The 22,849-nt window shown below is 41.6% G+C and overlaps 1 protein-coding gene across 2 annotated transcripts; it reads right to left on the bottom strand.

The window, feature by feature from the left end:
• Window positions 1–617: 617 nt before the first annotated feature.
• On the bottom strand, window positions 618–21,596 carry SLC15A1 (solute carrier family 15 member 1). 2 transcript variants are annotated; one of them, XM_076332277.1, is made up of 21 exons: window positions 21,535–21,596; window positions 21,311–21,452; window positions 18,632–18,751; window positions 18,357–18,456; window positions 18,023–18,113; window positions 16,036–16,119; window positions 14,796–14,878; window positions 13,569–13,655; window positions 12,431–12,520; window positions 11,091–11,135; window positions 10,954–10,986; window positions 10,185–10,273; window positions 8,895–8,976; window positions 7,287–7,412; window positions 5,786–5,935; window positions 5,316–5,365; window positions 4,616–4,723; window positions 4,377–4,473; window positions 3,795–3,941; window positions 2,828–2,935; window positions 618–1,504 (listed from the first exon to the last, which is right to left on the bottom strand). In XM_076332277.1, the coding sequence occupies exons 1-21, from the start codon at window positions 21,539–21,541 to the stop codon at window positions 1,319–1,321; spliced, it is 2,025 nt and encodes a 674-aa protein (XP_076188392.1). In that variant the 5' UTR covers window positions 21,542–21,596; the 3' UTR covers window positions 618–1,318. The 2 variants fall into 2 exon arrangements, with proteins under 2 accessions (XP_076188392.1, XP_076196872.1); XM_076340757.1 differs by lacking the exon at window positions 16,036–16,119.
• Window positions 21,597–22,849: the final 1,253 nt, after the last annotated feature.

Raw genomic sequence — 22,849 nt, 5'->3', positions numbered from 1 at the left:
GGTATGTTAAGATAGAGAAGACTGACACTGGTCCATTAGCTTCAAGTGGTGGAGCACGTAAGAATCATAGAATCATTGAGGTTGGAAAAGACCTCTAAGATCATCGAGTCCAACCGTCCACCCAACACCACCATGCCCACTAAACCATGTCCCTAAGCGCCTCATCTACACGTCTTTTAAATACTTCCAGGGATGGGGACTCAACCACTTCCCTGGGCAGCCTCTTCCAATGTTGGACCACTCTTTCAGTAAAGACATTTTTCCTCACGTCCAATCTAAACCTCCCCTGGCGCAACTTGAGGCCATTTCCTCTCGTCCTATCGCTAGTTACTTGGGAGAAGAGACCGACACCCACCTCGCTACAACCTCCTTTCAGGTAGTTGTAGAGAGCGATGAGGTCTCCCCTCAGCCTCCTTTTCTCCAGGCTAAACAACCCCAGTTCCCTCAGCTGCTCCTCATAAGACTTGTTCTCCAGACCCCTCACCAGCCTCGTTGCCCTTCTCTGGACACGCTCCAGCACCTCGACGTCCTTCTTGTAGTGAGGGGCCCAAGAAGCAGCAGAGAGGTGGTATCAAGTTTTGTTAACATGCAACTAAGTCATACTCTTACATCACTTCCATTATTTTGTTACAACAAAAGTTTTATTGTTGTTGCTTATTCCAAGTGTCATTTGCCATTGTCTGTTTACCTGAGTGGACACCTCATTAATACATTTAATTAAAAACATAACAGGAGTTAAATGGGTAATAAACAGGCACATAAAGCATTATATTACAGTGGATGTCCATATTACTGTCATGTGGAGCACGGACAGCATTTTAATCTGAGCAATGCCAGAGCTTTGCTCCCATTATCCATAAGGAAGTACAAAAGAATTTAAGGCACATGTGACCTGCTGCTTTCAAGTAACAGTGTGGCTAGACGGGTCATGCAGACAGCTTGGCTTTGATTACCATTTCTTGGCAATACTTATTTCTTTCATGATATAAAATTGAAATGCAGTATAAAAATACATTTTTTCACAGGGTCTAATAGTGCTGAGTGCAATTTCAATATTTTAATGCTAAATATTTAAGGTTGAGGTACATTAAGAGTGCAAATTCTGCCGGAGTTTCTTCAGGATACCATGTTCAGTACAAGAGAGACTAATCTTTTCCTCTTGCTTCCCAAGAGAGGCTGCATTTTAAGTTAAAACAGTTTTTCTTAACCTCTCCCATTGGACATACTATCCAGAGGTGTTACTGATAACTATCCCTGCAGTAAGAGGAATCAGGGTAACGGGACACCATAATTTACAAACACTCCTTGAATACACCTTTTACATCTGAGAGTCAGCTTCAGCTTGCTTTTCATAGACGTCTTGATCCTTTTTGACTTGTTTTTCTTCCTCATCAAGTTGGGCTTCGATCTCATTTGGATCAATATAGGTATAAAAATAAGCCATGATAGCAAAAATGATGCAAACTGCCAACAGCAAGGCAGCAAACAGCACATACTCTGCCCACTGTAAAAAAAAAAGAGTATATTTTATCCATCAATATTCATTCCTCAAAGATATTACACCTTTTTACCATTTGCAAGGAATGAAGTTAATTCAGAATGTGAAACTGAGCACATATAACAAGTACCATATGACTTAAAGGACTAAGTATTAGATGTATATAATACATATTAAAGCAACTCAGAATTGAGGCCCTTTCAGTAGTTCTGTCTTCAATGAAGAGGCAAAAGTTCTATGAAAGCTGGAAAGTTCTACAATATCCTCTTCCTGGAGGCATGGGAAGGGAGCGAAAGCCTGAAAAGGAAACTCAGCCCCCTCTTTTGGTCAGGTAATCTCATTTTTAACCAGGCTGGCAGTGATCCTGCTTCCACTTAGGTCAGCAGTAAAGTTTCTACTGATGACAGATCTGGGCAGAGAACATGACCAGGAACTTTGGTTTCAAAGTGCTGTCTCCACCTGAAAAGCCTTAACAGCTCTGTTTCATGCTCTTTCTGGTTAATTTAGCTGAAACCAGGACCACCAGACCCATTTCAAAGACAGGCTCTCCCCTCTCTGATGTCCTTTTTGATTTATTAGGGAGTGCCACAAGTAGTCTGATAAAGTCTTGTCCAAGTGCTCTTCACCAGGAGAACCACAGCTTTCATGCCCCAAGGAATGAGGTTTGAAACCAATGGAGCCAGAAGGGACATGGCAAGGCTGAGGTATGCAGGTGAAGGTTCATTAACAGTGGACAGAATTTTGGTAGGTTTTAATCCCATTAGTCTAGAATTTCAGCCCAGAAGTTCACAGCATTTCCACACCATGAAAAGCAATTTATTGTAGACATGCTAGAAACTGCTGCTTGCAAGGAAAGGAGCCTGATGGAGCAAGAGTTCAGAATGGCAAACAACAGATAAGAGGTAGAAACCTTCGTTGAAGTAGTATTTGCTAGAGTTGTTTAAAGTTTAATTTGTGTATGTACATGAGTACACGCATTGGGAAAGTGCTGGGGAAGAAGACCAACAGAAACTTTAGAAGTGGCTCCAGAAGACAAGTTACCACCCTGTTGTCACAGCCTTTAACACTAGTGTTAATCCAGATAGCTTATAAAGATTCATAACTCTATTACTTATATACTGTAATGAGATTCAGTCAAGCACTAGTTCTACAACTGACTGGTACACTCTTGTAGCTAACACTAACCTCCTACATTCCAATTATAAACGCAAATCCACCATAATGCTGATGTTCAAAAGTTGTGGTGAGGTTTATGAGCCACGACTCCCCCCATATTAGAGCCGCTTTCTCAGTGTAATATAAAAGCATGCCAATTGCTTGTGTGCTTACCTGCTCACTGAGTTTGGATGCTCCAGCCACAATAAGGACAATTATGTTACCAACAGCCACCGTTAGCAGCCATCCTGCCTGCAGCACTGCCTTCATATTAGATGGGGCCTATAGAAGTAAAGGCACTTAAGTTTTAGTCAAACACTGCTATCACTTATTTTCTGATGTTTACTGCACTCTTTACATTATAACAAATGCTGGTTCTCTGGGGGGGGAGGAGGGGGATTTCTTGGTTGGTTTGTTTGTTTGTTGTTGTTGGTTTTTTTTTTAAGTCAAAATTGCTAGAGAACTAAAACAGGCCTGGGGAAGGCTTTGAGGAACAAGAGATTACTAGTACTGACTATAACACCTTTTACTTTGTACACACTGAGTAACTAACAGACACATTTTACATCTGACTCAGTCGCACATGGTACACATTAAATGAAGAAATTGAGCGCACCATAGTCTATCAAGCCACATCTTAAAATGTTCCCATCACTGTAGTTTATAGACTCAGAGTTAAGGGAAGAAATACACACAGCTAATAATACAAACTGGAGTTGGAAAACAAAGGAATTAAGAGCATATAATTAAACTGCTGCTGAAGACTGTATGGAGGAAACTGGTGTGGAGATAAGGTGTCAGTACTTGTTCATTTTATATTTGAGGGCTCCCCAGTTTGGTTTTACAGCAGCAGTACAGTTCCACTTATTTTCAATGGAAAGTCACATGTGAGAAGGAGATTTGAGGACTGGCGGTCGTCTTCAAATGATATAATTCAGCATAGCTTCATGGAAAACACTGAATGCTAGTGAAACAAGGCCAACTTGCACCAGCCTATAGTCCTACTAGGAAGCTCTGGAGGACATCATTGGTCAAACAAAGCAGCAATATGGAACCACCGCTTAAAACCAATAAGTCACAGAAGATCTTCATTTGTACCAGGATTCTTAACACAATATGAGCTCTGAAGACCAAAACCTACCTGTGAGTATGAAAACTCCAGCCCAGTGACAGAGAAGACTACTTCTGCACATGTAAGAATAAAATACTGAGGGATCTGCCAAGCCATATGGACTGTGTTGGGTGGGATATCTTCAGAATATGTTACATCAAGAATTGCTCCAGAACACTAGAAATTAAAATAGCACATTAGGAACAGTGATAAAGAGTCTGTACACTAAAGACACTCTAAGCAGTTCTGTATCATCTGTATAATCATATATACACAAAGTTTTGGGTAAGAAATATTGTATGTGAAGCGCTGCATACCTAGTTATAAAGTAGTAGTTATTTTACAGCAGACTCCATGCAAATACTTAGTGTCTAATAGGGCTAAAGATTTAAGGCCATTAGTGATGAACATGAATTCTTGCATTATATCATTATCATACCATCGTTATTTTTATAGTTAACAATGGTTTTATGTTCTGTTTAACATACAATAATTCTATCATATGTACAATTAAGGGCAAGAGGGATAATTCTACAAGTTTTTTTTACGTAAAGAAAATATTGACATGAAAAGTAATTCTGTCTTGTCTATCCAACAGCACTGGCAACTCACCTTGTTAATTACAATTGTATAGGCACTGCCAAATCCAAGTGCTTTTGAAGTAACTGAACAAGGCATTGAATTTATAATAGCTGTAATCTTATCTTCTCTGAAAAAGAAAAGACGCAGTTCTGACCATAGGTATAGACAATTAGGTGTATTATGTAAAATAAAAGAGTTCTATGTCCTTTTCCCAAGGACAAGTATGTCTTTCTTTAAGTGGTTAGATTTAGGTAAAGGAAAACGCTTACCTTCCTCCTGGAAAAAGGTTGTAATTACTGGCAGAAAGAGATGCCAGTGTTCCAAAAGAAGTGTCACCCATAGTGATGTTGATAGTGTCGGGCAAATTGTTTATGAACCTTTAAAATGCAAGAATGATGAAATACTAAACAAAATACGCATAAGTCAAAGAATACGGGTTTTACTTCTAATTATATACTGGCAGCACAACAAGTATCAAGTCTTCCCCTTTCATTTTTATCAGTTAACATTTCTGAAAACTCTAAATCTCTTAAAACATAGCTAATGCAAAAAGCAAGCTAGACCCACATCGGCCCACTGCCTGCTTAGGAGAATGTCAAAAGCAAGCCTTTACTACAGCCAGTAACAAGTACATCTGCAATGGAAGATGCAGAAGAAAACCAGAGAAGTGGTAGGACACTTCTTACCCAAGATTAAAAAGGAGGTGTAGCCATGCAATCTGTGCTGGTTGTCTACGAAAAGTCTAGACAATGAAGCGAAACATGCACTTCCAATTTTAGCTAAATTATACCCAAAGTAGATATGCAAGATAGCTTAGATGAATCATGTCTCAGAAGTTCCTACACCCCCTGAACATCGAGAGAGCTGTCCAGCAAGCAGAGATTTCCTACAGTTAAGCAAGAAGAGTCCATTCAAGAGGTAGATTGAAGTCACACTACTGCCAAAATTTAGGAGCAAAACAAACTCTACCTGATGAGGTTATTTCCTTCTTCTGGTTTTGACGTGACATTGTCAAACAGCTGGTGGAAGAGACCATTATCAAGATATTTCGTTGGCATCAGTGAACAGCTTAAATGTGCACTATTAGGTAGCACTGAGAATTAACAGAGGCTTCAGAGCAAGACTCCAGACCTTTCCTTTGAGGATCCTACCAAGATACACGTCTACTAGAAAATGCTGTATGACTACACATTTAAGTCTTGGTGAAAGGGTAATTGTCAAGTTAAATACTAAGTTGGTCATTTTTTACTTTTGTTTTTTAAACAACACCCTGCCCTGCTCTCTACAGCTCACTAGTCTCACTGATAAAGTGGAGAGAGGGAGAGACAGAAAACAAGGCAAAGGAAAAGCTACCTAGAACTCATCCTCTCAGCTTCACACACTCCACACAGGTAGTTGCCAAGACGTTAATGTATATTTTGGGAATTAAGCAGACTTACCAATTCAGCAACGATATCTGTGGCATTATTTTTAACTCCAAGAGTATAACGGTTTCCCTCTGACAACTTGATAAGTTGACTCGTAATTTTATTTCCAGAGGTTACTTTAAGTGATAGCAACTGAGAAGTCTCAAATGTCATGTAGGCCGTCTACAAAGACAAATGAATTGCTATGAATTTCCATGCAACTGCATGTTTGTCTACACCTTTGAGGGAGTGTTATGGACTCAGGGGGTCAGCAGTTTACAGGGCTGTTACTTCTGGAGTGCCAGAGATCGTGAGCATCTCCTAACTTTCATTTTTGTTACGTTTTCTACATCAAGCTCTAATTTCATTTGATCATCATTTCTTAATAATTTCTTTCATTACACAAGCTTCAAAGTAACGTGAGCTTCCCACAAGCATTATGGAATAGATGTTATATTTTCCTGTGTATTTCTTGCTCCAGATAGATCAGGCTTACCACCACCACCAAATAAAACTCTGTTTAGTTACAAAGACAGCACTAGCGTAAGATACAGCATTTTCCAAATGGCAACACCCTGTAAGAGATGCAAATACAAGCTGTGTCTTTATGGTTTCAACATAACAGGAGTGACTATTACCAGGACACGTTTTAAATATTCTAAATATGTTTCATCAGCATAAAATACTTAAAACATTAACAAACATGGTAATATAGTACTAAAATAGCCCTTTTGTTTTATAGGATTATAAAAAGCATTTTATAATCCAAAACATCTGGATTATAAGATGTCTATAGTAGGGAGTGGAGCATTTTACACCCTTCATTTTCAGGTGTGCATCATGGTTATATCAATTCCACATCAGCATACAATTTGGATGCCCTTATCTTCTCCTCACATCTCAGTTTCCATGTGAGGCAAATTTGGAGGAGGATGGAATAGGGTTTCTCCTCCTATATGGAAACAGGACGGCAGGCTATCAGAGAACACACTTCCTAACATCCATTATTAAGAATGTCCATCAGCTCTACCACATTTTTCTGTCAATAGGGCTATCAAGGTTGTGCTGTAATAGAATCTGAAAAGGTTCTTTGACAGCAAACTCTGAAGCTTGATATATGTGATGTAGCCACAGAAAAAGCTCCCTGCTCAATTAAGTGATCACAGTAAGAGCAGTGACTTACTACAGCTGAATGGACTTTTATTGAAGGAAGGGGTGTTCTTGCTGTTAAGAAATTGCACCTTTTTAGCAAGAGTGAAATTTTCAATTAGTTCAAAAATCACTATTAAGTTTCTTTAAAAAAAATCTTGCAAAAGCAAACTAGTACTACTTAGAATATTGAAATAGTTACCATTTCTTCATTCACTGTGTTTTCAGTAACAATTAATTCCACAATACAAAAAAAAAATCTTTAAAATTAATAGAGAAAAAAAACGAGAGAAGAATAATTTTTGAACAATTAGTCAAGAACCACTTTGACTTACTCCATTAGATTTTTTTTTTAACTTGCTATTCCCCATCTCCCCTTACTTACAGACTCCATAGATGTTACATTCACACTCTGAATTTGAGGTTCAAACCAAACTGTTGCATTATCAGTACCTAGATTTATTACTTTGATTTGGGATTGCCCAGCTGCAGGGAAAACTGGAAGAGTTTTCTGTAGGACAGAAAAAAGTAAAATCAGTGCTTATCCTAAATCACATGGAAAAAGTACTATAGTTACTGTGATCTTAATTATCTCATGATGAAGATCAGCATTTGCTTTATGATCTGTGATTGTCAGAGGGATGCAACTTTAGTAACGGGTTTTTTTGTTACTACAGCTGCCTTACTGGTCCCTCGGGAAAGAAGTCTCTCATCCACAACAATACCTCCACTGCCAGATGTGGTGGTTCTTTGATCACGTCCTGCAGCATGCCGCCACTACCAAGGCCACTCTGCAGTTCAGGGAATGGGCTTTTCCCACATCCTGTGGCAGCCTGGGTTCCTGAGTTTCTTTGTACCATGTTCTGACTCATTTTCCCCCCAGCACTGGTGCTGCTGAACTGGGCAGAAGCATGTATGGGCACTGCCTGGTGTGTTAGCCCAGAGAAACTGAACTTCTGGAGACTCCAGTTCCCACCAGATCTAACGGTAACTAACTTCTGTTCTTGCAGAGCATCAAGAGCTGCAAGAATTGTTTTTATTTCAGTTCTACCTCAACCTTATCTCCCTTCCCATACTTTTGTCCACTTCAATCTCTTTAGGTACATCACACAACAAAAACAGGTCCATCTTTACCCTTTCTGCAGGAGATGCTTGTGCAACAGTCTGGGAAGTTACCAGCTTTGATGAAGCTTCTGCCCAAGGCCAGTAGGTGTGTCTGTGCACAGCTCTGGCCTTCTGAACAGAGCATTCAGGGAGACAGCCTGGACGTGTCTATACCAGCTGAAGGCCAGACCCTTTACTTTTAACTTCAAGAGGCAGAGTTGAACATAAAGCTTGCTTTGCTGCCAGATCCAGACATTAAGGAGGGAATTCCTCATTCCTAACTAAAGGTATTTAAGAGTTGAGGGCCTCACCTTGATAGTGCATGAAGACAGGCAGGCACCTCTGGACAGCTATTCAGATCTTGGGATGGACTGGACCACCTCCCAGAGGTGTTGCCAACTCCTCAGCTACAGGGGAAACCTACATCTGGTTCAGGCATGACACCTCCCTTTGGGGCAAGGAAAGTTAGGTGTGTTGAATCCTGCCTTAAACAGGTATCGTCTTTGCTCATGCTGTGATGATGCTTCCCAGACTGCCACACTTCACCTCCGGTCTAAATATCAGAAGAGATTGGAGATAAAAAGCAGCTCCCTGGTAGGCCAAACAAATCTCTGGTTTTCAGCTTTTAGTCTCAGTTTAAAGACCTGAGGTTGCCTTTAATGCGTGATTTACGTTAATGGCAGCTGAGATGTTTTGCAGGATGGTGTTCATAGCTAGTTAATTATGCTAATCACACTACTGCAATATACTTTAAATTTTTCCCTCCCTTCTGTGCTCATATGCTTGGTTCCAGATTTAGAAGTCTTGGCTCATTTTGCCCTTAAACATACTCTGTTCTGTATTAAAAACTAAATATTAATAGTAAATACTTGCTTGTGGCTGTACTTACATCTATTTGCACTTGCACAAGGGCAGCAGCAACAAAAGCCAAAGATGCAAGGAACATACCAACAGTGATCTTCCTCAGAGGCCTAGTACAGCAACAACACACATGTGAGTTTTAGACAAATATTAATTCAAAGCTTCAGCTGTTGGTTGTTTTCTTTCCACAGTGGGAAACTCAAACAGTCACAACTAGCACATTATCACCATCTGAAGGGCTGACGTTGTTACAGAAAGTGTTTGCTAAACTGGGTGCCTCAATTCATAGTTACACTATCGGGAAATATGTCTTTCCTGGAGCATCTTAATAACCTGCTACTCCGCATCTGCTGGGCTCAAACATTGACTGAACATAATTATTAGGTTTCTGTATTTGACCTGGAAAAGTTTGATCTACAAGAAGAAAAAAAAACAATCCAGTACGGTTGTTAGCTTTAAAACAACGAAGAGACAAGAAGTTACGCCTTTTAAAAAAGGGTAACTACTTGTGTCTATGTTGCGAGGTTTAAATCAAAATAATATTGAACAAAAAAAGTCAGGGAAATATGTTGAATTGGGAGACAGTGACTGACATTCAGGTAATCTGTAAGGGTAAATTTAAGGTAGATATTTTATTTATGGTATCGTTTGTCAGATGTAGAGTGTCCACAAATGAACGACAGTGTTTGCAGCACACACCCCCCCCCAAATTTTTCATAACTAGATGGAAAACCAGCATTGCATCTTAGCCCTATAAGAATTTATTTAAGGACTATATTCTCTTCTGCCCCTCCAACTTGCAAGTGCTTACCACTTCATTACCAAAGTTAGAAATAATGTGCAATGCCCTCTGAAACCACACCTAGAAGTATCCAGTGAGCCAGACTCCTTGCTGGGACCGAAGAGGAAACATATCTTGTCTCAGGTAGCTTTAAGCCCAAAACATGACACATGCTAAGGATGTATGTTGTATTTCTACTTCTTACACTTTGGGAGGGAGAGTGGGTAGACAGGGAAAGTGGAAACCAGTAAACAGCATATCTCCTGCAGTCAAAAGATTTTGCCCTTAACTGGAAAATATTGTTACTTTACTATTAGATTCTCTTCCTCTAGTCTGTGGTACCTATACATACCACTTGCAGAGTCCTACATGTTTTTTAATTTTCTTTTTTTTTTTTAATTATTAACCCCATTTTAAATACACTACTATTTTGTCCTTAGCTGAATGCTTGCTCTTGCTACTTTCGGGCTGGAAGAGCAGTTTAAAGAAACCACTAAAATGAGCCTCTTTTGAAGTCAGGTAAGTACATCAACTTACGTAAAATTGATCTTGCATTTCTTGATTAAAGGATAAACCAAAGCGTCTACAACTGGGACCATTAGAATAATCAGGATTGGATTCACAGTCTGTTGAAAATGAACATAAGAAGGGAAAAAGATTAAGTATTTTTCAAAGTCCTTTTTTTAATGAAGGGCAATTAAAAAAATATATATATAAATAATTGTCGTGGTTTAACCTCAGTTGGCAACTAAGCACCACCCAGCCGCTCGCTCACTCCCCCCCCACCCAGTGGGATGGGGGGGAGAATTGGAAGAGCACAAGTGAGAAAAACTCATGGGTTGAGATAAAACCAGTTTAATAATTGAAAAAAATGATAATATAATAATAATAATAATACACAAAGCAAGTGATGCACAGTACAATTGCTCACCACCTGCTGACCGATGCCCAGCCAGTCCCCGAGCAGCGGCCCCCCCGGCCAGCTTTCCCCAGTTTATGTACTGAGCATGACGTCACACGGTATGGAATGTCCCTTTGGCCGGTTTGGCTGTGCCCCCTCCCAGCTTCTTGTGCACCTGCAGCCTTCTCAGTGGGTAGAGCATGGGAAGCTGAAGAGTCCTTGGCTAGTGTAAGCACTACTTAGCAACAACTAAAACATCGGTGCGTTATCAACTTTGTTCTCATGCTAAATCCAAAACACAGCACTGTACCAGCTACTAGGAAGGAAATTAACTCTATCCCTGCCGAAACCAGGACAATAATCTTTGGGAAGTACTTAGAATTGGCAGACAGAAGATTACTATACCTGCATTTGGTCCGGCTGAATCTGAATTGCTCCCTGGTGAAGAAAAGATAAATAGGTTTTAACATTATGACAACAAAAAAAACTGATCTAAAAAGTAAGTGTTAATTAAGAAAAAAAGCAATAAAAAAGTAACCTACAAAATTCCCATCCATTGTTGTAGCTTGCAGTGTCCATCTTGACCCCTTAACAGAAGAAGAGAAAGTTAAATGCCACATTAAACCAATCTTCCAAAGTTCATCTTGAATTGCTTTCATGTGTAAAGTGTTGGGAAAGACATGCAATATAATAAAAAAAATAAAGCTAGCTTGCTACAGGAGTATTCTTACTCTGCAAAGTAAACATTTGAACAAAGTGATCCTCATGGCCCATTTCACTTTATTTACTAGTTTCATGAAATAGAGTGGAAAATAACTTAGACGCAGAGATTAGCCGGAGGGATGGCAGGGACATCCTGTGCAGAGCACTGCTGTGTGCTGTGCACAGAAGCCAGCCGAGCGCCTCTGTGCCATCTACCTGCGCCCCAGCGCCCCACACCACTGACATGTCCATCCTTCCTTCGCACAGCCCAGCAGTGAGCGGCCAAGCCAGGGCTGGACCCGCCTTGAGCCCTCTGCCCAGAAAACCTGCCTAGAGCTGGGTCAAGCAGGGCTGACTTTCAGCCCGAGCCCAGGGCGAGACAGGAACATGCATCGCTGCATCTGTGGCAAGAGCCTTTAACCACCCACAACGTACCTCTGTGAGGTGCGATAGTTATTATTCAAGTAATGAGTATTTAGTTCTGAATTTCACAGCAAGGTTGCCTGTTTGTAACAGGTCTCACTGATAGTTACAGCTCACTGGTACCAGACTAAAGCAGCACGATCCAGGCAATCTGGACCAAACTTCCTACACTCTGCCTTGGATAAAGCTTTCAGCCCTTGATTCTCTCAGATACCCTCCTAAATTCATACTTCAACACTTAACTCTGAAAGCCTGCTTTCATGAGTCCTGAGCACTCAGTCCACCAAGGGAATGGGAATTATAGGCTTATACCTCTGCTTGAAGGTGTGATGTATTTATAAGAAGTTTGAGTGATTAAGACAGCTGTCACCAGCTCATTTAATCCCCAACTCTCCAGAGCATTTACACTAGGAGTCTACATTGCATCTCCCAGCTGAGAGTGGACGAAGCATTAGAACTAAGAAAGCTTTAAATTACTGTTTCATCCTCTGAGTCCTGGCTGGTACAAGATTTGGAAAGGCCGCAGTGACTGAATCAGTTCCTGGGCATGTCTAGGTAGTCCAAGTTTTCCATGGCTGCAGAACATCCCGTACTAACATGACTCAATAACTACCGCTTTGCATTAGAACCAGATTAAAAAACGTGCAAAGAATTAGTTTCCACCCTCATACAGGCACCTTTCACATCTGGTGACCTCAGAGTACATAGAGCAACGTGGTACAGCCCTAATTGTTAAGACAAACAATTTCTACTTTACCTGCTGGTCAAAAAGTGCCCAGAACATGGGGAGAGGTATGTAGAGGAAAAGCACCTTCAACACCATCTTAGTCTGAGCAATCAGTCGTTTCTGCAACAAACGAGAATTACACAAGAGGAATTAGTCACAAAAAAAAAAAGGACAGTTGCAGCCTGCTATTTGTAGCACAGCAACAGGTAAAGGCACATCATGTGATGTTTACGCACGTCCTGAACTTTGTATCTTGTGGGTACTTCTGCTGGTTTCTGTTAAAAAGCACAAGGTCTGCCTTGTGCCTGTGCCTGTCAAGGTTTGGGAAGGGCTGCCAGATAAGGGTGACATTGATATCGGAGAAACCTGCGTCTCTTGGCAGGTATACTGATGGCGGCATGAGATGTAGCACTTAGTCCTGCTTTATGTTTCTAGGAAGGAGGCATTTGAACGACGGGTGACTGAGGAATGCATTTCACGCATGAAAAATGCACGTAGGCAATAGGAAAATAAAGGGGACAGGCTAAGGTTTGTGCTGCTGTCGACAACAGGGCAGGGTAGACAGGAGGCAAGGCTGGGGATTATGGGAAACACGGTATTGAGAGTCATGGGAAGGAGCTTGTACTGAGGCTGGGGGGATGCTGTGTTTATCTACTTAAGCTGAAGTTCCTAAGCATAATTCTGCAGTTTGATCCCAAGACAAGTGTCATGGCCCTGGGCATTAGCCGTGACAGTCAACAGCATGCCCATATTCCCCTTCTGCAGTCATTAAACCAGCATATTTTTGTTTCAAGTTGGTTCTGAAGCTGGTTTACTGAGAGAAACGAAAAGTTGATGGGGATAATGCTTGCTATTTTACTAACTAACAGGTGCTTGTATTTGTTCAACAAGGGACAAGAGGTCTTTTCTTCACCTCCCTCAAATTTCCCCGGGCAGCCTATGATCACACAGAGCATCGACTCACACAGCTGTGCTTTCACCCACAGGAGTTGGGGTGGTAACCTGCAATCCCAGGGGAGCACTGAGGTTTGGCCAGGCCATTAGCTTCTAAATGATCGAGAGGCCCAAAACTATTTGCCCAGCGCTTGAGGTAATGGATCAGAGCAGACAGAAGAGAAGCTGAGGGTCAAGGGATGTCACGGCACAGGAGTGCTCACGCAGTACTCACGTCATACTTCTCACTCGCCCAGTCTAGCCAGTGCTCTCTCTTGGGGAACTCCTTGCTGCGATGCCGAAACCTGTTTTTGATGGCAAACTGAGGAGAGAGAGAATTTTGTTCAATGGTGTTACAAATATTTATAAATGCTATAAGCTGTTTTGTCATTAAAGATGACACTCCTAGCGTTTAGAGGGTGCTAAAGGTGACTTACTTCTGTTAACTGCTCTAGGCATCTAAAGGAGTTTTGCATTTAAGGCCTCATACTGCATATCCAGTGGAGTGTGCACCTGGGATTAGGTGAACCAAACAGCTCAGAGTAGTATCTCTCAGTGTGGGTTGCTCTTAGGAACTTGAAGACCTGCCTACTTCAGACTTAGGTATGTACAACAATAAATAGAAGAATGTCATATGCACGGGTTTTCAGAGCTGAATGGCTGTAAGAGTACATTTCACTATGAGAAGCTGCATCTTGTAGGTATTCCTCATACCTTGACACTTGAATATACACAAATATAGTCCTGAAGGACTCCTAAGACTTTCTGCATGGAATAACATGCAAGGCTGAGCTGGGCCTTAGGGGCAGCACGCTAAGCGGTGGCCAAAGTCACCTACAGAGATTTGGTTTTGACGGTGCTTACAAGCTGGCAGATCTGCATGGAGAATGAAGAAGCCCATAAATGAAAAAAAATCCCCTGATCTCAAAGTTGAGACACTGCAAAGTTGTGATGTGCAGTGCTATTCATGCAGATTTAGCTCCCTTCCTTGCAGGCTTGCACTGGCATGTAACGCCCCTGACCTCCCTAATACAGTAGGGATCAATATACCTCTGCATTGTAAATAACATTCTTTTAATAAGCAATAAGGTTTTGCTGATAAGATACACTAGTAGCTCTGCTCTTGACTCAGGTCAAGGCATGTTTGTCTCTTCCTACAGGGCTGCATAAAGGTGCACAAATGAGGAAGGAATGATTCCCAGAAGTTGGGATAAGCTTTTACGCATCACTGACATCTTACTTTGTTTCCTTTGTGTATAAATACACATGTAAACCAAGATATAGGTAAATAAAAAGGCAGTCTGTAAATCTGGAAGTGTCAGTAAGAAGCCTTCTGTACGGAAAAAAGTAAAAAATCTTCAGTTGTCATCCTCATATTATGACAGATTTCTGATGTAGGCAAGTTTACTGAACAGTTTTAAAAATTGCTGCCAGGATTTTTGGGAATACAGATATTACTTACTCCAATGCATTTGGAAACTTGAGTCATTATATTTCCTTGAGGTTGAACTTTCTTGTACATTCTGCTTCCAATTATGAACACAACTACAATACACAAAGAGAAACGAAAAGCAGCTCAGGATTAGTTGAAAATAGTGGCAAATAATTTGGTATGGAAACTGTAACAGTCAAGGAGTTACATCAGGGTGGGAATAAGCCTCCTAAGGAGCAATGAACGTGCCTATTGGCATGTTATCATACAGTAAAAGAAATCAAATTAATACCAGCAGATTGCTTCTATTTAAGACAAAGGACTAAATCTAGAAACACTTAAGGTAAGTCCTCAGTGGGACATCAGCTTAGTTGAGGGATGGTCAAAACAAGGACCACTTAGGACCTTGCCTCTGGCCTTGCTGTACCAGATTAAGACAGCTTTACGGGGTCCTTTTCAGGAGCCCAGGACGCTGCAGCTCATGTCATGCAGGGACACGTGAGGCTCTGCCTGAACTGCAGGACTCGCCGAGGTGTCCTCAGCTCCCACGCCCAGGCACATTCCCTGGCCTCACCCTCCCATGTGCAGGGCAAGACACGGGCAAACCTCTGCAGCCACCGTCTGCCCTGGGTTGGGTGCACGGGTAAGATGGGGCCACGGGTAGCTGGAGGCCCACCCTGGGGGGGTTCCCAATCAGGACCATAAGGGACCAGCACCACAAGGGATTCTGTGGTACATGCTGACACCCCTACTTTCTTGGTCTTTGTGCTGCAGCAGAAAAGCTTGGGGAGTGACCCATAGCGCAGCTAGTAAAAATGCAGGTGTTTGAGACATACTGACACACCAGTATGGCATTTCTCCAGTGCAGGGACAATTACCTTATACAGTTTGCTATCCTGGACTATGGACAGTTTCCAAAAACCACATTTTCTCAGAGTTCTCACACTACATTCAAAAGATCTTATTTATACACCCCAGTAGTCCAAGCAATATAGACAGTAAGTGGCATAATGAACAGAATTTGATGGTATATTTGTGCCTCTCCCCACTACCAGTCTCTCCTTGTCAATTAGTCTCTTTTGTAAACGTGAGTGCTTTGGGTTAATCCCCCCCCCAAAAAAAAAAAGTTCAAGTAAAAAATTGCAGAAACAATCTGGTATCAGTAGAAGTTGATACCTGGAGATTTCTACCACTTTCTCATTATTCTGAGATCATTATCATCTAATCATGTCTGGAACTGAAGCAGCAAGGTGGAAACAGTTCCACTTACCCAAGGCGACAGCCATGAGGGCAGCAGGAACTCCAAAAGCTAGTGGGTAACATCGCTGTTTGCTATGAATGCCACACTCTTGAGCTGGAGAGCAAAGTAACATTAGACAAAAGTCCCAGTCAGCACTGCCAGTATTTTACAAAGGATTTCTGTTCTTTGCATTAATTGTTGATTCAAGGGGAAAGAAAAAAAAAAAAAATGTCTGCTGACATTACTGACAGAGTGGATGATTTTCATTATTGAAAAGAGGAATTATGTATCACAGAAATCACAGAATGGTTGAGGTTGGAAGGAACCTCTGGGGGTCATCTGGTCCAACCCCCTGCTCAAGCAGGTCCACCTGGAACCGGTTGCCCAGGACCATGTCCAGGCAGCTGTTGAGTATCTCGAAGGATGGAGACTCCACAACCTCCCTGGGCAACCTGTGCCCGTGCTCAGTCACCCTCACAGTGACAAAGTGTTTCCTGATGTTCAGAGGGAACCTCCTGTGTTTCAGTTTGTGCCCATTGCCTCTGGTCCTGCCACTGGGCAACACTGAGCAGAGCCTGGCTCCTTTCTCTTTGCACCCTCCCTTCAGGTATTTATATACCTTGATGAGATCCCCCTGAGCCTTCTCTTCTCCAGGCTGAACAGTCCCAGCTCTCTCAACCTTCCCTCATACGAGATTTATATTTAGTTTTACACCGAGGAGAGAAGAATCCTGCTAGAATGCTCAGATGCACGTTCTTTGTGAGAAAGGAACTAGATTACAGAAGTTTTGTGACAAGTTCATAAACAAAGATGTAAATAACATAACAAGTATAGCTTGTTCAAAAAGTTCTCAAAAAAACTCCCCCCACCCCCAGCAGTAGTCAGTGACTTTATAAACTTCATGCACACATCCTGAAGTGATGCTCAAAGCGTAGATGTAGTTACTAACAGGGAAGAGTAAAAAACAATACAAAATTAACTTTTTCACCATACCTCTTTTAAAAGGAGAATTAGAAGATTTGATTTGAACAAATGTTAGCTTGCAGCTCATTAATGTCTTGATTTAGTTTTATTAACCTTTTAGCTAAACCTTTACAGGAAGTAATGGTATCACTTTCCTCAGCTGAATTTGTCAGTTTTTCCAAGGTAGTTTTCACCCTGTATCAGCATGGAAGTAAACTGCATGTTGTGTCTTATGCACATCTCCTTCCATTTTGGGAAAGGCTAGAATTTGCATTAAGCAAACATCTAAAATGCTTCTAACACAGTCTGTTCCAGTCAAGAAACCCAAACACCAGAATTTCAGCCTAGTGCTTTAGGGTTATTCCAGAACTCTCATGCTGTTTTCTTTCTTTTGAGAAAAACCAGCCTTCCTCAAACTCCTGCCAAGCACTTCTGTACAGCACCATCTGTGTAAGCTTGCCATAAAAATCCATATGCATATGGATCAGCGAATTGTTTGCTTTTTGTTTAGGATCACGCTATTCGTTATAAGCAGAAGAGAAAATAACTTTCTCCTTTAACGATATGAAAAACACGATTTACTTTGTCACATGGATAAATGTGTTCATGTGTGCATAGGTGCTTCTGTACTTTGTAGGGGCACACTTTAGAACAGTCTCCACTTCCAGAGTAGAGGGCTCTCTCTCCCCTTCCCTTCCCACCAAACAGTACCGCTTTCTTGTGTGATGGTTTTAGAGGCATTGGAAGAGGTGCCACATTTGTACCTCCATGGAATAAAACATGTGTTAGGCATACAAGTTGGTGGCTTCAGCATGTCTCTTCAGATCTAGTACTTCTGATCCTAAACTCAATTCAGATCTCAGACTGGCTTGTTTTTGACAGTACCTTACCTGTGAGAAGTTGGATGACATACACGAAGACTTGAAGACTATTTGCCAGACAAGTCCACAAGGTGTCAAAGAAGAGGCTGTTCATTTAAACCTAACTGGACTGCAATCCAACGCTCACGCTTTACTGATGTTTAACTATTTTATAAACAAATGTGTGGCCTTACCTCTGAGAATTGGGGTGATTATAGTAGATAGGAGACTTCCAGCGTTAATGGACAAATAAAAGATGGAGAAGAATCTAGTTCTTTGTTTTTCCTACAGTAAAAACAAAAAGATGTTTAGAAAGGCTTAGCCACAACCATGTTGGTCAGCCTAGATCGAACCATCAGCAGCTCTGTTTGCACAGTTCAAGACAAATCGTTATCTAGCTCTTTCTTCAGCTATTCAAGAAATACTACAATAACGCACATGTCTAAATATGTATATTATTAGAGTATTACAGTAGTCAAACATTAGTAAGAGTATTTGTATGATTTAAAATCTGAAAGACATTGTTACCTGATCATCTTCAAACTGATCTCCACCAAACGCTGACACACAAGGTTTGATCCCACCAGTACCAAGTGCAATGAGGATCAAGCCGGTCATGGACAGAGCACTGGAACAAAGTAGAAAAGAGAAAAAGGAAAAAAATAAATCACTTCGCTTCCTTGCTTAAAGCATACATAAGAGACTGATTGCAAGACAGTTGAAATTCAAGTAGCATAAATTTAAGGCATAAGTTGTCCCACCCTTCATCAACCTGGAAAAGACCCATGTACAAGGCAACTCACACATGCACTGATACATTATCGGGAGAGCCATCCCAGTTGTGATCCGTCAGGTCATTTATGGAGCTCACAGACATGACTGCCTGCCCAATCGTATAGACAATAGACAGGGTAAAAATGGTCCTGTTATAGAGAGAGGAGAAATTTTTAGATATGTTAACACAATTACGCACATATACATACACGCACAGATAATGCAGACTTCTGCTCATTTCAAAGATGCTTAGTAAAGAAGCATAATTAACAGATGCAACAAGTTATGGACGATAACCAACTCGAGAATGCCATTATCACATTTCATATATGGTGAAGTTCAAATGGACTACTCTACAACACTGAAGTATGCAATTGGCACTGATTTTAATATTGTTTAAATACTCTATGTTCTTTAAATTTTTAGCTGCAAGGAGAAAAAAAAAAAAACAAACTATTTTAAATGCCAACATCTTTAAACTCAGAGTGGAGTGAGACCAGCACTGAAGAGTACAGACCACAGACTTTCAGCCTGACTTTCCTCTGCCATGAGGTGCCTAGGAAGGTAATACTACAAAATCACCAAGGCCCCCCCCATGCCTTTAGGGTCCATTCCTCTTTCCTGTGTGGAAGAACATACTCCATTTTAACTTTGTTGGAACTTCAGTACATGACTAATTTAACCCACGTTCACTTGCTTCCTTGGTTGGAGCTCCATTCAATAGGCATAGACCCAGGTCTCTGGTTTGGAGGAAAAGCAGGAGAAATAGGATGCAATGATGTGAAATTATTTAAAACTTTAGTTCGCAGAAGAAGCAGTCCCCAAACTCAAAGGGCGAGGCTCAGGGACCTAGGACAATCTGAATCTGTTTGAGGAAAGCAAGAGAGCCTCACAGCAAGCTTGGAGCACCCTGATATAAGAGGGGCAGAGGAAGCATCACTCACACCATTGATCAGAAAATCCTTGTTCTAAAGTGAGAACAGCTTGATTTCAAAATGCTCTTCCCTGTAGCTGGGTAAAAAGCTATGCAAAGTAAGGCAACAGTGAATCTGCTATTTATTAGATAAAACAGAACTTTTTTTTTTTTAAATAGCACTTCCATATAGTTACTTTAGTTGCTTAACAACTTGGGAGAAAGTTTCCAATGGAAGTTAAACCTGACCTGACCAGGAAAGAAACTTCTGGTTTTTATTTGTGAGGTGCATCAGCGTGCTGTGAAGACAACATTTACATAATTGGCACTGCATAGATGGTACCCAATTAAGAAAATAATTGTGATTTCTGTACTGTTTTCCCCAAGAACTTTATGTCTAACAATATGTGAGCAGGTCCCAGCATGCTCCTCGGCAGACATTGCACAAAGTACATGGACTGTGTAAGGTCTGAGTATCTCCTGTAAGAGTGCTTAACAGTGCTTGGGTAACCTCCTCTTCCTCTTGTCATCATACATTTTTTAATGAATTATTGTTTAAGCCTTCCTCATGGCACCTTGCTGTATTTTAGGGCATCTATACATTGAACCCAGCAAATTTAGTTTTTTTCCAAAAGCACGTTTTTTCTTGTCAAGCTTAAAGTTCCAGTTTTAAGCCCTGAGCCATCCCATCGAACTCCTGTTAAGGGACTGGTGGCCAGGGGCTTGCAGCTGTGGCACCGGTATACACAAGTACCAGAGGAGAAGCGATGCAAGCTCTGCAAAGCTTCATCTGGTAAAACAGGTAAAAGCCAAAATAGTTTTTAAAAAAATAAAAAAAAAATCATACCATCTGAACAAGTGAGTGCACATATATTCAGGCTGAAGTCTGCGAGATATCAAGCTACTTGCAATGGCTTATATGATCAGGCCAGCTCCGCAGAGACACCTGACAGTGATTGCAGCCCTGGTCTCCCAGAGACTGTCAACACAGCGGAAGAAGATGGTGCAGCCTGCAGCCGACCAACATCACAGCCAGCTTCATCTCCAACCTCGGGGAGACCTTTGACAAGTCAGCTAACATTTCTGACTCATAACCCCCATAAAATCTTTATTGTGCTTTTTTCTGGCAAAGTAAACACTTTAGAATCACGACATCGGTAAAGGAGAGCGAGGTCAGGCTGTCGGAAATAATTTGGTTACATTTCAAAGCACTTCATTCAGCAGTGCTTTTCTGAGCAACTAGCACACAGGTAAAAACCCAGAATTCATCCTTTCAAGAACGAGTTGCAACTCAGTAAAACCTCCCACTGAGCTGTCAAGTCAATACTGAAATCAAAGAATATTTTAGAATATATTCTAAGCCTCAGTTAATACCAGATAACACGGTATTTCACTATTTCATTGGCCACCTGCAACGCATAAAGATTCAATCCAATGTAATTATAACCTCCAGTATCTCTTTCTTTTCAGAGCTTGGTGAATACTTTCCTTAGTTTAGCTTACATTTTGTCCAGATGAGAGAAAAAACATGCAGCATGCTTGGAAAGCAAGCTACTACCCTTAACTGATTATCAGGACTGTAACAATTGTTAACTTGTAGTGCAGTTTCAGGTCTGAGCTAAATCAACTAAAACCTCAAGCTTTGGAGAAAAAAAACAAAACAAAACACAAACGACCCTGGAGTAGCCAACACCAGCTCTGAAGCTGTTCTGAGCTGCTGCTTTAGGAAATGGTTTCGGTACCACTGATCTTAGGTGAGCTGCCATGATTTTTGATTTTCTGAGGAAGGACTCACTTAAACTTTCCCAGCCAAGAGTCCGCAATGAGCGCTCCAAGGATCGGTGTCAAGTAGCACAGAGCAACGAACGTGTGGTAGATGGCTGTAGACAAGTTGTCATCCCATTGCAGGAAATATTTGAAATACAAAATGAGCACCGCTGTAGGAAAAACAAGACAACGGGTTACAAACCAAAGTCAGGGCTGGGTAAGTAATGGTAGGCACAAGGACACGGGACGTACCTCGCATGCCATAGTAGGAAAACCGCTCGCAGAACTCATTGATGATGATGAAGAAGATGCTCAAGGGGTAGCCAAAGCAGCTTGGCTGGAGGCAAGAGACAGACAGCGTGAGCCCAGACAGAGCTGTGCAACACAGACTAACGTCACTCACTGCGACCTACAGCTTGAGCAAGCTCAATACAGACTCAGAGGGAGTGGGTAGGTACTCGAGGGTTAGGCTGCATGGGCTTCTGTGGAACCACACTGGTTTACCTGAACCAAGAGTCAATTCTCACTTTCCCCTCTTGGTCCCCAGAGCTCTACAGATGTCTCATCTGCCCTTTGCTGGAAATCTTTGGCAATGCTATATTTGCCCTTCAAGCATTGCACTATGCATATTTGAAGTCTTCAGCATCTAACCCTTAGAGCAATCCTGATTGGTATCCAAAAATATGCAAAAAGCCAATGTTTTTGAAAAAAATCAAAACCCAAACCCAGCAAAAAACCCCCACACCAAACCCCCACAGCACACCAAAGTTAGAAGCCTGAGGCTATTGCTGAATACCTCCAGTTGAGACAGAAAAACTTTTTAAAATTTTATTCAAACAAATCTCTCAGAAGAGAGAGGTTATCCTTACAAATACTTGGCTTGATGAAGAATCATTCATTTCTTCAGACTTGCCAATAGAACTGACTTTACTCCTAACCTAATATGGTGTCGTGGTTTAACCTCAGTTGGCAACTGAGCACCACGCAGCTGCTCGCTCACTCCCCCCCGCCCCGGTGGGATGGGGGAGAGAATTGGAAGAGCACAAGTGAGAAAAAACTCGTGGGTTGAGATAAAACCAGTTTAATAATTGAAATAAAATAATAATAATAATGTAATAATAATACACAAAGCAAGTGATGCACAGTACAATTGCTCACCACCCGCTGACCGATGCCCAGCCAGTCCCCGAGCAGCGGCCCCCCCGGCCAGCTTTCCCCAGTTTATGTACTGAGCATGACGTCACATGGTATGGAATGTCCCTTTGGCCAGTTGGGGTCAGCTGTCCTGGCTGTGCCCCCTCCCAGCTTCTTGTGCACCTGCAGCCTTCTCAGTGGGTAGAGCATGGGAAGCTGAGAAGTCCTTGACTAGTGTAAGCACTACTTAGCAACAACTAAAACATCGGTGCGTTATCAACTTTGTTCTCCTCCTAAATCCAAAACACAGCACTGTACCAGCTACTAGGAAGGAAATTAACTCTATCCCTGCTGAAACCAGGACATATGGCATGGCATTAACTGCCAAATTTACTGAGCCTTCACCCGCTGCGATAGGCATCTCCACAGTCAC

This window comes from Aptenodytes patagonicus, chromosome 1 (genome assembly GCF_965638725.1).
Source record: "Aptenodytes patagonicus chromosome 1, bAptPat1.pri.cur, whole genome shotgun sequence".
Taxonomy (NCBI): domain Eukaryota; kingdom Metazoa; phylum Chordata; class Aves; order Sphenisciformes; family Spheniscidae; genus Aptenodytes; species Aptenodytes patagonicus.
The sequence above is the reverse complement of the archived record's forward strand: the minus strand, read 5'-3'. Positions and strand labels throughout refer to the sequence as shown.

Coding starts and splice junctions, on each gene's coding strand:
- SLC15A1 (XM_076332277.1), bottom strand. Junction 18,114..18,356: donor ATCAGTTTGAAGATGATCAG/GTAACAATGTCT, acceptor TTTTTACTGTAG/GAAAAACAAAGAACTAGATT. Junction 11,136..12,430: donor GGGCACTTTTTGACCAGCAG/GTAAAGTAGAAA, acceptor TCTTCTGTTAAG/GGGTCAAGATGGACACTGCA.